This window comes from Gallinula chloropus (genome assembly GCF_964237585.1).
Source record: "Gallinula chloropus genome assembly, chromosome: 35".
Taxonomy (NCBI): Eukaryota; Metazoa; Chordata; class Aves; order Gruiformes; family Rallidae; genus Gallinula; species Gallinula chloropus.
This window is the reverse complement of record NC_140120.1, coordinates 1,000,395-1,016,028: the sequence shown is the minus strand read 5'-3', so window position 1 is coordinate 1,016,028 and position 15,634 is coordinate 1,000,395. Positions and strand designations below refer to the sequence as shown.

The 15,634-nt window shown below is 55.2% G+C and overlaps 1 protein-coding gene across 1 annotated transcript in view; it reads left to right on the top strand.

Moving 5' to 3' along the window:
* Positions 1-2,004: 2,004 nt before the first annotated feature.
* LOC311203103 (scavenger receptor cysteine-rich type 1 protein M130-like) overlaps positions 2,005-15,634 on the top strand; it is a gene marked incomplete at both ends in the record, with an annotated part of 255,816 nt that continues 242,186 nt past the window's right edge. The window contains one exon of the mRNA XM_084277738.1: positions 2,005-2,335. Coding sequence (XP_084133864.1) covers positions 2,005-2,335 — 331 coding nt within the window. The remainder of the gene's footprint in view (positions 2,336-15,634) is intronic.

Genomic DNA, 15,634 nt, shown 5'->3' with positions numbered 1-15,634 from the left:
CTGAGTGGCGAATAGGCCAGGAGCACAATTATAGATAGTGTAGGAGCTTCTGAGGCTACTGATGCCTGAGTGGCTAATAGGCCAGGAACTGGCCGGTGTTTAGGAAATGTCCTTGTAATGTCAGGTCTGCCTCAGTACCTGACAAGCCAGGAATGGGGACATGTCAGTGGTAGATGCTGTGACATCACCTTTGCCTGAGGGGTGGATAGGCCAGGAGTGTGCACATGGCTTGTGTGTGACGTTGTGATTTCAGTGGTGCTGGAGTCGCTGTGATGCCAAGAGAAGGCACATGGCTTGTGGGCGCCCTTCTGATGTCATCAAAAGCAGAGTTGGGCCTCACCCAAATATGGCTTTTAGGAAGAACCATCATCACCAGAAGGCTGCACACAGCACCCACCCCCGTGGGACACAGTGAGTCGTGAGTGAGGTCACCATCCCTTGAACTGAGGCGCAGAGAGCGGTGGCAGCAGGAGGGTGTGAGGTCACATGGCCGAGGGCAGCCCGTGGCCATGGGCTGGGTGCAGAGCAGCCCTGTGCATCAGAGGGGCATCCCAGGGCTCAGGAGCTGCAGTGGGGCTGGAGCAGTGGGGCTGGGGCTGTCTCAGGGCACTGCAGGGATGTGCCTGGGCACGGTGCCAGCAGGAAACCACAGGCTGCTGCCCGGGGGGAGCAGGGCGAGCGCTGCGAGGTCACGTGGGCTGTGGTTTGTGCACCTGCAGGCTCCAGCTCCCGCTCTGCCCGGGGGAATAACGGCCCCTGGGTGACACGCTGAGAGCCAGGGACACGGCTGAGCCCCTGGGCTGCGTGTCTGCTGCCAGGGCAGGGACATGGCCCAGCCCGGACTCCTGCGAGGGACCCGCCGTGGGGCTCTGCGGGGAGGAAGGGGCCAGCCAGCACTCCTGGGCTGGAGCTCTGCCCCTGGCCAAGGGCTTTTCCCAGCTGCTGCTCCCAGCACAGCGGGGCTGGAGCAGGAGCAGGGGCTGTTTCCCTTCCAGCCTGACACAGACCCGCAGCAGTCCCAGCTCCGTGGCTCCCACGGCTTGGCGGTGCCTGGACGTTCTTGGCCTTGGGTTCTTGGATGAGCCCAGCAGAGGAGATGCTCGTTGCTCCCAGTGCCCCCAGCAGGGACCGAGCGGGGACAGACCCATTTCTCCTCCACACCCAGCTTGTCCCATGACCATCCCCTGCCACAGTGACCGTGACATGCGCAGCGGGACCTCTGTGTCCCTCATATATGGTCATGAACGGAGCTGGAGGAGTTCATTGGAGGGCTGGGCTGTGTCGGAGGGGAGATACCTCCCGATAACGACTAAAAAGGGGCTGCTGCTTTGATTGGCTCCTCATGCAGCTGGGTCTGCATCTACAGAGATATATCACCCTTTCATCACTGTCGTCTCTGTGGGTCCCCAGGAGCTGTGACAGGGAGTGTGCTGCTGCAGGGCTGTTCCAGCAGGACAGGAGGTTGAGGCTGGGGATGGAGGGACTCCTGTCCCCTCGGGTGCTGTGGCTGTTTGTCTGGGTTCATCTGTGCAGGGGTAAGTGCAGCATCCTTGTCCCACAGAGAGGGTCAGTGGGCACTAGTGGGAACATCGAGGGATCTCTGAGAATGGGGTGTCTTTGGAGGTGCCACTGAGATGAGGGGCAGACAGTGCTCAAGTCAACTGAATTTGTGCCTTTCCCTGTGGGTCTGGGGGCACAGGGCTGTTGCAGGGGGGTTCTGGGCTTGTGGGGAGATTGTGCCCTGTGAAGATCCGGGCACAGTGTATGGGCGGGAAGGGGAAGGTGGTTGTTGAGTTTGGAGGAGGTGCTGCTGGCTGTGGGGTTGTGAATAACTGAGTGGGGTTAGAGCTGAGCACCTCCAGCATGGTGAAAGCCTTGGGGACCAATGTGAGCCTGACACTGCCCTGAGGACAGCATGGAAGGGTACATCATGCAAACTGGTTCCTGGGAAGGAGGACCCTCCAGACCTGTGGTCTAGTGTTCAGTGCTCTCCTGAAGGTTCCCATGTTTGTGCTTGCAGGGGCTGCAGAGGTGAGGCTGGAAAATGGCGGTGGACGCTGTGCTGGAAGAGTGGAGGTGAAACAACAGGGGCAGTGGGGGACAGTGTGTGATGACTACTGGGACATTTATGATGCTGAAGTGGTTTGCAGGCAACTGCGCTGTGGGCCTGCTGTTGAAGCCCATTGGCTTGCATACTTTGGGCAAGGATCTGGCCCCATTTGGATGTTTGATGTTGAGTGTGATGGCACCGAGTCTGCCCTGTCTGACTGTGCAAATGAAAAGAGGTCTCAAGACTACTGTGATCACACTGAGGATGCTGGAGTGACATGTTCAGGTAAGGGGCCAGCCTGTTCCCACCTTTGTGGCCAGCATGAAGGAGAAGACCAGGGTGTGCCTTCAGGGAAGCAACAGGGTACTGTGAAGGGCCTGGTGTGGCTGGTCACTGCTGAGCTGAGACTATCGTTGCTGGTTTCCCTGAGCCCTGAGGAAATCCCAGTGGGAACCTGACACTTCTGACCCCTGATGTGACTCAGCCCACACTCCATGGCTTCCTGGGGTAGGGAGATAGATGCCCACCCTGCCTTGCAGCCTCTGTTAGTTCAAAACCTTCTCCCTGTGTTCAGGAAGACCTGTCTGGAAGCCACAAGGACCAGGTTCTTCCATGCCAGAGGCACTGAGAGGAGCTCACGTGACCACCCACAGTGCCAGGCAAGGGCCAAAGGTGGCCAGGGCCTTTTGGGTTGTGTTCCCAGGCAGATAGGAGTGTCCCAAAGCAGACGAGCTACTCAGAGTGGAGGAGCACTGGGTTTGGGATGAAGAGAAGGGTGGTCCTTGGCCACCCCATGCCTCTTACAGGGTCACTCTGTGACAGGTAGACAGAGCAGGCTGCAGCATCACAGAATCACAGAATGGCATGGGTTGGGAGGGACCCCAAGGATCACAGAGCTCCAACCCCCTGCCACAGGCAGGGACACCAACCTCCAGGCCTGGATCTACACAAGATTGTCCAGGACCCCATCCAACCTGGCCTTGAACACCCCCAGGGACGGGGCACCCACTGCCTCTCTGGGCAGCCTGTTCCAGCCCCTCACCACTCTCTCTGTAAAAACTTCCCCCTAATATCCAATTTAAATCTTCCTTCCTTTAGCTTTAATCCATTCCACCTTGTCCTGCCATTATCTGCTCTTTAAAAAAGTTGATTCCCTTCCTGTTTATAAGCTGCATTCAGTTACTGAAAGGCTGCAATGAGGTCCCCCTGGAGCAGAGAGGGACAATCCCCTCCCTGTCCCTGCTGCCACCCCTCTGCTGATGGAGCCTAGGATCCCATCACCCTTCCCAGCTGCCAGAGCCACTGCTGGCTCAGGGGAAGTTCCTCACCCACCCTGACACCCAGGTCCTTCTCAGCAGGGCTGCTCTCCAGCTCTTCTCCCAGGCTGTATATATGTCTGGGATTCTTCCAGACCAGGTGCAGCACCTGACACTTGGCAGTGTTGAACTTCATAGGTTCACCCCATCCAATACCACCTGGACCCATTGCCCTGGGCCAGAGCACTCTGGGCAGCAGTTTATCTGAGCAGTGCCTGTGGCTGTGGCTGTGGGAGAACAGCCAGACCCCAGTGCTGTGCTGATTTCTGGAGAGCAGGGAGGGGCTCAGGTGGGTTTGTACCATCAGCACCCACTGGGAGCTGCTGGGATTGTTGTGAGGCTCATGGCCTGTAGCCAGCTGAGAGATGGGGTGAGACATGCTCAGGACGTTGCCAGAGGGCTCTGGGAACTCACAGGGGTCTTTGCTTACTTCAGAGTTTGTGAGACTGGTTGGAGGGGGCAGCCCCTGCTCAGGACGAGTGGAGATCCGTGATGAGAACCAGTGGAAAACTGTCTGTGACTTGGACTTTGGTCCCAAAGCTGCTGACGTGGTCTGTGAAGAGCTGAAGTGTGGGGTAGTCCTGTCCATCCCTGGGGCAGCTCCTTTTGGAAAAGGTGTTGGTTCCATCTGGGACAGAGAGCTGCAGTGCTTGGGGAATGAATCCTCTCTGGTTTTCTGTGCCCCAGGGTCCCCCAGGGACCCACCCTGCACCCACGCCAATGATGCCAGTGTCATCTGCACAAGTAAGGACTCAGGGTGGGATGCTGAGTGCTGAGGATGAGCTGGGGGGAGGGAGCAGGATGGGGACAGGACACACAACTGGGTTTGAAGACAGGAGCGGTCTTTTTCTACAGCTCTAAGAGAATGCAGAAGGAGGAAAAAGGAAGACTGACCATCTGGCCAGTCCTACAGCTGCCATAGGCACAAACTTTTTCTCCTCTTCCTCTGTCCCCAGAGTACACAGGGTTCAGGCTGGTGAATGGCAGCACGGCTTGTGATGGGCAGGTGGAGGTCCAGGTACTGGGGACCTGGGGCACCCTCTGTGACTCCCACTGGGACCTCTTGGACGCCCACGTTCTCTGTCGCCACCTCGGCTGCGGGTTTGCTGAGGCCCTTCCTGGAGGAGGGTGTTTTGGGAGAGGCACCGGCCCCACCTGGAGAGAGTCATTCCACTGTGATGGGACTGAAGCCAACCTGAGACACTGCCCAGTGACTGCCCTGGGAGCCTCCCCATGCTCCCACGACAGGGACGCTGCTGTCATTTGCTCAGGTGAGTGCTGGGAAAACAGCCTCTTACCCCCATTGTCCCCTGGGGTGTGACATGGCCACTCAAAGCAAGGGATCCCAAGGCAGCCGCAGGCTGAGCTTCTCCTTGGAGAAACCCTCCCTTCCCCTGGAGTGATCTGGAGAGCTTCATCTGCTCCCACTGAACGCTCCGAGGTGGGAGAGCTGACACTGAACAGGGTCAGACATCTCTGCCCTCCTGGGTCAGGGGTCAGTCCCTTGAGCCACCAGCAGCCTTGGGGTCAAACCAGCTCCCAGTCCCTGATCCCCAGGGGTGCAGAGGGGCAGAGATGTGTGGGGTGTCCCATGTATCAGCAGTGCCAGGGCTCAGGATGAGCAAGGCTTCTCCTCGTGTTGTCCATCCCCAGGGCATCCCACCATCTGCTGCTCCCTCCTGCAGGAGCTGCCCCATCTGCCTCAGCAGGGACATGTTGGGTGTCTGTGCCCCACCAAGAGCAAAGAGAGTCTCTTGCCCAGCAGAGCTCAGTCCCTGGGAAACCAACCATGAGAAAAGCTGCTGCTGAAGCTCAATGCAGAATGCTTGGGCAGGCAATAGGTCTCAAGGGCTCCCTCGGGCTTCCAGAGCCTGGAGAGGCACTGCAGGTCTCTGGGCTCTCTGGTGCTGCTGAGGCTGGGCCATGGCTGCTCTCCCCAGGCTCAGACAGCTCCGGGTCCCTGCGGCTGGTGGGTGGAGGCAGCCGGTGTGACGGGCGAGTGGAGATCTTCCAGCGCGGGACCTGGGGCCGAGTCCTGGATGACCAGTGGGACGTGCAGGAGGCCAGCGTGGTGTGCCGGCAGCTGCGGTGTGGAGAGGCAGAGAGAGCCTACAACCCCCCAAAGCCTGAGAGAGGGACGGGTCCTGTGGGGCTGCGAGGGGTGCGGTGCGCAGGGCATGAGCCCCACCTGACCCTCTGCAACACCTCCCTGCCTGAGAGCGCGCTGGCAGCTGGGATTGCCGAGGACGTGGGGGTCGTTTGCCAGGGTGAGGGGCACTGCAGGGACCCCCAGGCTCTGGGCTGGGTGGGCACCATCCCCTGACAGCAGCTGGGCTTCTTCCTGCTGCAGGGAGCCGTCGGGTGCGGCTGGTGACCGGGCCCGGGCGCTGTGCAGGAGTGCTGGCTGGCCCCTTCCTCCCCGCAGAGCCCCACGGCGGGTCCCTCGCAGGAGCCCGGGCTGGGCCATGTCCCTGCCCTGGCAGCAGACACGCAGCCCAGGGGCTCAGCCGTGTCCCTGGCTCTCAGCGTGTCACCCAGGGGCCGTTATTCCCCCCGGGCAGAGCGGGAGCTGGAGCCTGCAGGTGCACAAACCACAGCCCACGTGACCTCGCAGCGCTCGCCCTGCTCCCCCCGGGCAGCAGCCTGTGGTTTCCTGCTGGCACCGTGCCCAGGCACATCCCTGCAGTGCCCTGAGACATTTTAAAATATTATAATAAAATTATTAAATCATTAATGAAAAGGAGAATCTTCCACCTTTATTGGTTGGGGTGGATCCATTGTGATTGAGGATGTGGAAAGGTCTGAGGTACTTGATGCCTTTCTTGCCTGTCTTTAGTAATCAGAGCAGTTTCTCTCCTGATACCCAGACCCCTGAGTTGAAAGATGGGGACGGGAAGTGGATGAAAGTCCCAAACATCCTTGGAGATCCTCCTCACTTGCTTTTCAAAGCCTGTCTGGTTTCAAACATGGTCTGTTGGAACTTTGATGGACAGAACTTAAATGGGAGGGGCTTCCCTGGGGGGAGCTGCGGTGGGCGGGGCTTCACACCAGACATCACTGCCACCTCACAGTGCTGTCACCATGTCTCCAGGCAGCATGAAAGGCAGCAGCCTGCCCTGTCCCACAGACAGAGCTGCCACAGGGACAGCTAGAAGACCTCCTCAGAGGGAGCCCTTCAGGAGCAGCTGGAATTCCCTGGCACAGCTTGAGGGAGGCAGAACAAAAGCAGGAAGAGTCTAATGGATCTACTTTGCTGCTGGCAAAGCCACCTTTAGAGCCCATCTGCTGGATGGAAAAGCTGCTTCAGGAGATTACAGCCACCACCCATCCCTGCAGGTGCCAGAGGCGCTCAGGCCTTTTCCTCTGGAGAGCCATGGCCAGGGCAAGGGAATGCCTCTGGAGAAGCCCTGCAGAGCTCAGCATCCTCCCCTGCCATGGAGCCAGGGGCAGCAGTGCAGCTGTAAGCAATGGGATGGAGAGAAGTGGACAGGGTCCCACTGCTCTGCAGCACCCGCTGGTGTCCCCAGTAGGCACAAGGGAAGGACACTGGCCCCCAGGGTCCATCAGGCCGGAGGCACCTGGGGCAGCCCCTGAGATGGCTCCAGGCTGAGGGAGAACAGGGCTGGGGCATCTCCTGGGAGGCGTGAGCAGCCGGTGGGAGGAGGGAGCCGTTCTTGCTCCCGTGCTCAGGGAACAGCCGATCGCCAGCTCTGCTGCTGGGCTCAGGATGGGATTTTCCCCCGGGGTGGATTGGCACTGGTCCCCGGGGGTTTTTTGCCTTCCTCTGCAGCCCTGAGCAGGACCCCTTGTCAGGGCTCTTCTGGGCTGCCTGGGCTGGCTCACTGCCTGCTGCTACTCGTGCACCACGAAGGTGGCACCTTGTGCCCTGCAGCTGGGGGGAGGAAGGCTTTTTCCCCCCTAGGGGGGCTAGCACATGTCCCTGGAGGGTTTTTTGCCTCCTCTGCAGCTTTGAGCACAGCCCCTTGCCAGGGCACCTTCGGGCCCTTGTGGCTCAGGGCCTGCTGCTCATGCTCCACGAAGGTGGCCCTTGTGCCCTGCATCTGGTGTGAGGAAGCTCTCTGGACTGCCAGATCCAGCTCCAAGGGAGGCTGTCTTCTTGTCCTCTGTAGCACTGAGCACAGCCTGTAGTCAGGGCTCCTTTGGGCCCTTTTGGCTTGGTTCTTGCCTGCTGCTCTGGCACCTCCCAGGTGCCACTCAGGCCCTGCCTCTCTCAGGCTCTCTTGCCCATGGCAGGTTCATAGTGGGAGTGAGCTCTGCTCTCCCCTTGGCTCCACTTCCCCAGGAGTTCTTGCTTGTGTGAAACAGCCTGGAAGTGCTTGGAAGGGCTCTGTACTTGCTGCACCATCAGGAAGGAGCTGCTGCTTTTCCCCTCTGCCCATGGGCAATACAGGCTCAGGGCAGCACTTTCAAGGGAGCGTTTTTCATGTGTCCCTGGACAAGAAGCACAGGTTTGGGGATGCCAGAAGGAAGCTTCTGTCATTACTGGGTGCCATACTTTGGCAAATAGCCCATAGTACCACACACCACCTCTTTCTTTTGTGTGTGGTCTGTCCAGATCTTCATCTTTCATGTTCCTGCTCTTGAAGAAACTGGGATGTCTCAGCCTCTGTTCCGGCTGCTGCTCTCTGCAGCGCTGGGACTTGCCTTTGCCAGGCTGCAAGGGATGTGTTTACACAACTGGAGAGTGCATCAGCCTGCTCCTGTCTTCATGACAGTGAGCACTGGCTCTCAAGTGATCTAAAAAATTAAAAGCAAATCCAGTTTCCATGTGTGTCCTTTGTGTTCTGTGTCCTTGGAAGTGGTTTTGCAGCTGAAATCCCCCTGTCACTCTGGGCTGATAAGATTGTTAGTCATGGTGAGTGCATGGGATGGGATGGGATGGGATGGGATGGGATGGGATGGGATGGGATGGGATGGGATGGGATGGGGTGGGATGGAAGAGGAGAATATGCTTCTGACGAGCTCTGACCTGGGACTGAGAACTCCATGCAGGAGAGCAGCTCTCTGCAGTGCAGGTCCCAGGCCCAGCCAGGAGACAGCAGCAGAGATGGGCACAGCTGCACCAGGGCTCAGGCAGGGACAGAAGGCCCCTGGCTCAGCTAAGCCATGTCCCTGGAGCCCTTGGCAGGAGATAGTGTGGGTGCAGGTCACAGGGGAGGTCGGTCCCAGCCAGTGAGACCCACAAGCCACCCAGGATCCTGAAGTAGATTTTGAAAAGTTTCCAAGCCACAGAAAGAAAAATGTGGTCAGTCAGTGACTGTAAATAATACTTCTGTGTACATCAGTGCCCCTATTTCATTCCTTGACATGTAAAGTGCAGGCTCCTTGAAGGGTTATTCCATGCTCTTTGCACCAAGGAAAAGGAGTCATTCCCAAGGGAAGCCGTGGTGCCTGTAGGTCCCTGTGACACCATCACCATCTAACTGAAATTGGCAGCTTGGCTTCCTCTCTGCTTGCAGTGGAGCAGATGTTCACACAGACTCAAACCGAGCTGGTGAGGTCGAAGAACACAGGCAGCCACAGTGGTGAGCACATTGCCTGTCCCTCAGAAATCAGTACCAGTGATCCTCCCAGAGAGGAAAGGAGTGGCTTAAACATGGAATTTCAGGCAAAAGGGAATGCACAATGCCTACCACTGTTGTATTGAACATCTCTGAAGTTTACATCCTCCTTAGAGAGATGGGGCTGAAGGGCAGTCAGGAAAATGCATCCTTCAGGTCCAATTCAGTAAACCAAACCAAATTAGGTGCTAATTTAGTTAGCGGTGGATATGGATCTCCTACTACTGGATATAAATCTTCAGTTATTTTATTTATAGCTCTGAGATGCTGTACACTTCACATTGACACTTGTTAAGGTACCGCTCCTGTCTCCCCAAAAGGGAGGTGATGTATCTATGGCACTTTGTGCGCTTGGCTCGAGTACACAAACAGCATTCATGGCAGATCGGGCAGGCACTAATTCCTGCTCCACACCCAGGCCACCTGATATTATTTGACCCTGTACTTTTTGACCTCCCATCTGCTACTGATTTTTCACACTCTTTAAATTTCCACAAATTCCTAGTTTAAGCTGACCCGGATTAAAAACGTTATCCCAGTCAGACCAGGTCTCCCTGCATTCACCACACCAACAATTGTTCCCAAATTGTACAACCACCTCCTGCTTCCATGTGAAACATTCAAATACAAACTGGTTTACATGAAAAATCTTCAGGCCCGTGTATAGAACACCAGGGAGCAACAGTTGGCTCCAAACTTGCCATGTGTTTAACTCAGTCACTCGCCACTCACACCAGAGTGAACTCCTTTCACTCACACAAACAGTTCACCAAATCTAAATACTCAGCTCCTTATGGCAGGATCCAAAGGCAATACCAATCAATCAATGCCCAGAGCAGCGACTCCCTGTTGAGAGTCAAACCCTGGTCTCCCTCGTGACAGGCAGGAGTTCTCCACTGAGCCACAGGGTACGCTGGTACAGAAGGGCGCAGCAAGTCTCCAGGCTCACTTTGTGCTCCCTGAAACGTTCCCCATTCAAAGGGTGCCCCTCATAACCAAACAATGGACGGTGCCATGGGGTGTTTTTAGAGCAGATGACAAAACTGGACACAACACGCTCCAGCCACTATAGCAAGGAGGACCCAGACCGGCCTCAGATTCCCATATGCAACGTTGCTACCAACGTTGCTACAGAAAGCCCTTACAAGCATGTCTCTCCAACTCATTTTCATTAAAAAATATCAGCCTTTTACAACTATTTGGATGTTAGTGATGTCCTTAGTGATGAAGATTTCAAAGGAATTTTCCTGAAGGACCTTTTTTTCAGTCATGGGTATTTTCAGTCCTGGCTCAGTTGATTGATAGAAGAAGTGACAGCAGCATTCTGGGATGGATATGGGTCTGCTGAGGAGACCTGGACAGGCAGAAAAAGCAGTCTCTGGAGATCCAACCCTGTCTGGAGAACCTTGCTCTTCCCCAAGCCCAGCAGTAACCTCACTGGCCTCCTGGGACTGCCAACTTCTTTCCTGGCATCCTCTGTGCTCACAGGCACAAACAGATTTCTCTGACAACAAACAGCAGTTCAACATGACACAGTTTAATACCCATGAAATCTCTCTCCTCAGCTGCTGCTACGGCCAAGCAGCGTGTGCAGGGGGTCAGCTTTCAGAGCAGATTCTCTCCCAGAACATTGCTTTTAATCACATACACAGAAAGGTTGTCAACACCCTGCACTTCTGACAGAAGTGTTCAGGAGACTTCTGAGGGATGGGACATTTTCTAACCCTCTGAACCTGAAAGCTGAAACCAGAGAGTTGAAAGGCATCTGAATGACCAAGAGCAAGTAGATATGGAAACCAATGAGTAAAGTGAAGTGCAAATGTCCATCTAGTTTGCTGAAAAGATGTCCTTAGGCATGGCCACTGATCAGGAGAGGTGGAAACACCTGAATGACAAGGGAGATGAAAGAAACAGACTAATGCTAATGCAGGTACAGGGAAAGGGGAGTAATTCTCCTGTCATTGGTACAACTCAATTATAAAAAATTACAGTCCAATTATAAAAAATATGTGGTTTCTTATAATTTGAAAGGGGGAAAAAAATAAAATTGTGGGTGATTGCAGACAGATGTGATGCACAAAGAGCACAGCTGGTCATTAAGCAGTGGCTGGGTCACACAAGACCAGAAGATACTGCATTAGGACAGAGATGAATGTGCACCTTGTTATAGCTTAGAGACACTAGAAATAAGAAAAAACAAACCAATTACTAAACCCCCTATAAATACATAATGGTACTAACGTGACATGCATGGCAGGTGATACACAGAAGGAGATGAACAGTTTATTGCTGCTTAAAAACATACAGTGCTTAGTTTCCACATGGCATCCTTGAGCTCCTGGTTCCTCATGCTGTAGATGAGGGGGTTCACTGCTGGTGGAAACACTGAGTAAAGAAATGTCACTATGAGGTCCAAAAAAGAGAAGGAGAGGGAGGGAGGCTTCAGGTAGGCAAATATGATTGTGCTGATAAACAGGGAGACCACGGCCAGGTGAGGGAGGCAGGTGGAAAAGGCTTTGTGCTGTCCCTGCTGTGAGGGGATCCTCAGCACAGCCCTGAAGATCTGCACATAGGACACCACAATGAACACAAAACACCCAAAACCTAAAGTGGCACCAACCACAATGAGTCCACTTTCTCTGACATATGTGTCTGAGCAGGAGAGCTTGAGGATCTGGGGGATTTCACAGAAGAACTGGTCAATGGCATTGCCATGGCAGAGAGGGAGTGAAAATGTACAGCCTGTGTGCAGCAGAGAATTGAGAAACCCACTGGCCCAGGCAGCTGCTGCCATGTGGACACAAGCTCTGCTGCCCAGGAGGGTCCCGTAGTGCAGGGGGTGGCAGATGGCAGCGTAGCGGTCATAGGCCATGACTGTGAGGAGACAGAACTCTGTGACGATCAAAAATGTAAAGAAAAATATTTGAGCCAGACATCCTGTGTAGGAAATGGCCCTGGTGTTCCACAAGGAATTGGCCATGGCTTTGGGAACAGTGGTGGAGATGCAGCCAAAGTCCAGGACAGAGAGGTTGAGGAGGAAGAAGTACATGGGGGTGTGGAGGTGGTGGTCACAGGCTATGGTGATGATGATGAGGCCATTGCCCAGGAGAGCAGCCAGGTAGGTTCCCAGGAAGAGGCAGAAGTGCAGGAGCTGCAGCTCCCTTTTTTCTGCAAAGGGCAGGAGCAGGAACTGGCTGATGGAGCTGCTGCTGTTGGACATCTGCTGCCATCAAGTGTGGAGACCTGTCCAAGGAGGAACATGCATTGAGAGTGAGGAACATCTCTTTCACTCTTACAGAATATCCTCAGATTGACTGTCTGGATCTCAGACTAAATCCCCTCTGGATAGGAATGAGCTTTTCAGCATGGTCACTCCAGTTTCACCCAAGGGCAGAGCAGAGCTTTGGAGATTTGGTTTTCTCCTCACTGTACCTGAGGAGTGTTTCTTCTGTCAGAACTCCCTGACATTGCTGCTGCAGTGCCAGTGAAACCTTCCCCTGAGTGCAGAGTGGGGAGAGCTGCTCTGTCCATCAGCCCTGCTCTCAGATGCCCTGTGCTGGACGCTCAGTGATCACACCCTGCTGATCCCTGCAGAAGAAACTGGACCCCACTGAGAGCTGAGGAATCCAGTCTCACAGGGCAGAGCTCCAAAGCCCTCCTGCGGTCTCATCCTACCCAAGGAGGATCTCAGCTCCCCGCTCCCAGCCAGGGACACACAGGGCTCAGTGCAGCTGCCCACACACAGGTGATGAGTGGCATTGCCACGGCCTCTGTGCCGAGATGTCTCCTGCATGGGGCTCCTCTCTGGGGCACAAGAGTCCCTGGGAGAGCGGTGCCATTGTGGGAGGCAGCTGCAGACCAGCAGGAGCCCCCAGGACGTCCTCAGTCCTACAGCTGGGGGTACAGAAGTGAGGGTTAGTTCAGTGCCAGCACCAGAAATGGACATGCCCAGAGCCCCAGGTAATAGTGGGACAAAGGCAGCAAGGACAGGAGGGGAAACAGCAAGAAATGCTCCAGCCAAGGCAGGAAGGACAGGGACAGACAGACAGACAGGCACACAGGGGTTGCTGTTCATGGCTGCCAAGGAGAAGACTCAGTGTGAAACCATGGAATGCTGGGGTCAAGGTCTGTGCTGGATGACAGAAACCAGGGGGTTGCTGCAGGAAAGAGTCTTAACTGCAGGGGCTGTCAGGGAGGTACCAAATCCCCACTGCCAGGGCATTGCTGGGAGCAGCTCCTTCTTCCTCACTTGCCAATGTCTCTGCTGCCTGGAGCTGTCCCTGCAGCTGCTTCTCTTTGCCCATGTCACCTCCCACTCTGTGCTCACATTCCTCTTTCAACCTGCCCTGTGCTCAGCTCTGCTCTGCAGACCCCTCCTGGCATCAGGGCTCTGCCCTGGGAATCTGTGTGTGTGCAGGGCTCAGGCACAAATACGACATCTTAATGATAATTGAGTTTCCATTGCATATTCCTGTGGGGAGAAATAAGTCTGCACAGCCCACAGGAGAGGAAAAGTCAAAGCAAAGACTCTACCTACAGGAAAATGCTTCCTTGGTGTTGTTCTTCAAAGTCCCTTTGCAATTTCTCAAGGATCAGCTGGAGCTGGGAGAAAACCTGACCCATGCAGCACTTTCTTACAGCAGAAGGACCTTACACTGCCTTTCCCTGTGTCTCTCCATCAACCCACAGTTGCTGCCTCTATCCCTGTGGAAAGCCCACAAGGCAGGCTGAGTGCTGAGCCTGGCAGTAGAAGCATCTGCCTCAGCACACAGCCTCCAGGGCACAGGGACCCTGCTCACTAGGACAGCCCTGGGCACACCTGGGTGCACACGCTGCTTCACACCTCTGCAGCCATGCCCAGGAGAAGACAGCTGTCCTGCCCTGTCCTTCTGATGGGGCAGAAGGGCATCCCTTCCAGGCAGCACTTTCTGGTCCTAGAGAGAACCTGTCCTCCTGACAGAGCCCACACACTGCCCCATGTCCCAGCTTTAGGAGATCCCTCCAGGAACAGAACCTGCATTGCCCTGCACCCACAGACATACCAGGGAGAGGCTGTGGAGATTTCTCCTCCAGTGAGCTCTCAGCATCCATCAGCTCTCTCAGCCTCACAGGTCTCCCCTCGGTGCCTCCAGGCAGTGTCCCCAGCCCTGTGTGCTTGGCAGAGGAGCTGCTCCTGGCCAGAGCTGTCTCTTGTCAGGGCTGCTGGGTTGCAGTGAGCTCCCTCCATCCCAGGAGCCCAGCCCAGCTCCCAGCAGAGGAGCAGGCAAATACGTCACATACTCCATTCCCCAGAGTCTCCTGTGAGGTGTCCCTGGAGCTCCAAGTAACTAACTTGGAAAGACACTAAGTCTTTACTGCCTTTCCTTCCCTTGGCTGAGGAGAAATCCTTCTGTCCATCAGAGTCCTTTCTCCTGATCAAACCAGACCTGGGCAGAAGAATCACCTTTCCTTGTCTCCCCATGAGACAGGAACCCCAGGGAGGGACAGGGAGGTGACTCTTTCCCCCTGTGAGAGCCACTCCAGACCCCTCATCCTTGCTCTGCAGCCCTGGAGCTGGATGGGGACACAGCTCTGACCTTCGACTACCAATAACCCTTTGTGCCTTGAATTCCTCTTGCCCCAGTTTCTGTGGCACAAAAATCAAAACCTTCTGCCATGGAGCTGCTGTTCCCAGCTCCCATGGGAATTACTGGGGGCAGAGGCAAGTTTCCAAGATCCCCTTCTCCATGAGAGTGGACTTGATCTGATGGAAACTGTGTGTCACCCCCATTCACCTGTACCCATAACTGAAGACCAGGAATGACTCTCTGGGAGCCCATGCCAGAGGTTTCTGCTCCTCATGCACACCTGGGAGTTTGAGAGACAAATCAAGATTGTAGTTTTCCTTGTTATAAATCTCTCCTCACTCCTGTCTTTTACTTCTACAAGGCTTTTCCATACCCAGAGGCAGCGGATGTCCAACTGCGGCTCCATCAGCCAGTTCCTCCTCCTGCCCTTTGCAGACACACGGGAGCTGCAGCTCCTGCAGTTCTGGCTCTTCCTGGGCATCTACCTGGCTGCTCTCCTGGGCAAGAGTGTCATGATCATTACTGTAGCCTATGACCATCGACTCCACATGCCCATGTACTTCATTTCAACCTCTTGTTGAAGGGAGTTGACCCAGGTGCTCACCAAAGCTGCTCTATCGCTCCCCTTCCTCTGCTGCATAAGGGAGAGAAGATGTAACAAAAGATGAGGATAAAGCCAGGGAGAGATCATGCAGAGGTCACTCTCCTGAGTTACTCTCAATAAACCCATCTAATTCATTACCCAATCAAAGAGATCAGAGGAATGAGAAAGATAAATAAATTAAAACACCCACCCACATCCCCCCCTGTTTTTCCCAGGGTCCCCTTCACTCTCTAATTCTCTCCTTCCTCTAACTGAGCAGCACAGGAGGATGGGGAATGGGCATTGGGGTCAGTTCATCACACATTGTCTCAGCCACTCCTTCCCCCTCATGGGAGGACTCCTCACAGTCTCCCCTTGCTCCAGCTTTGGGTCCCACCCACAGGAGACAGTCCTGCATGAACCCCTCCAACGTGAGTCCTTCCCACATGGCTTCAGATCATCACCAGCTGCTCCAGGGTGGGACACCTGAATTGGCTGCTGTCCTTCAGCACCAGACTGCTCCAGCCTGGGTCCTC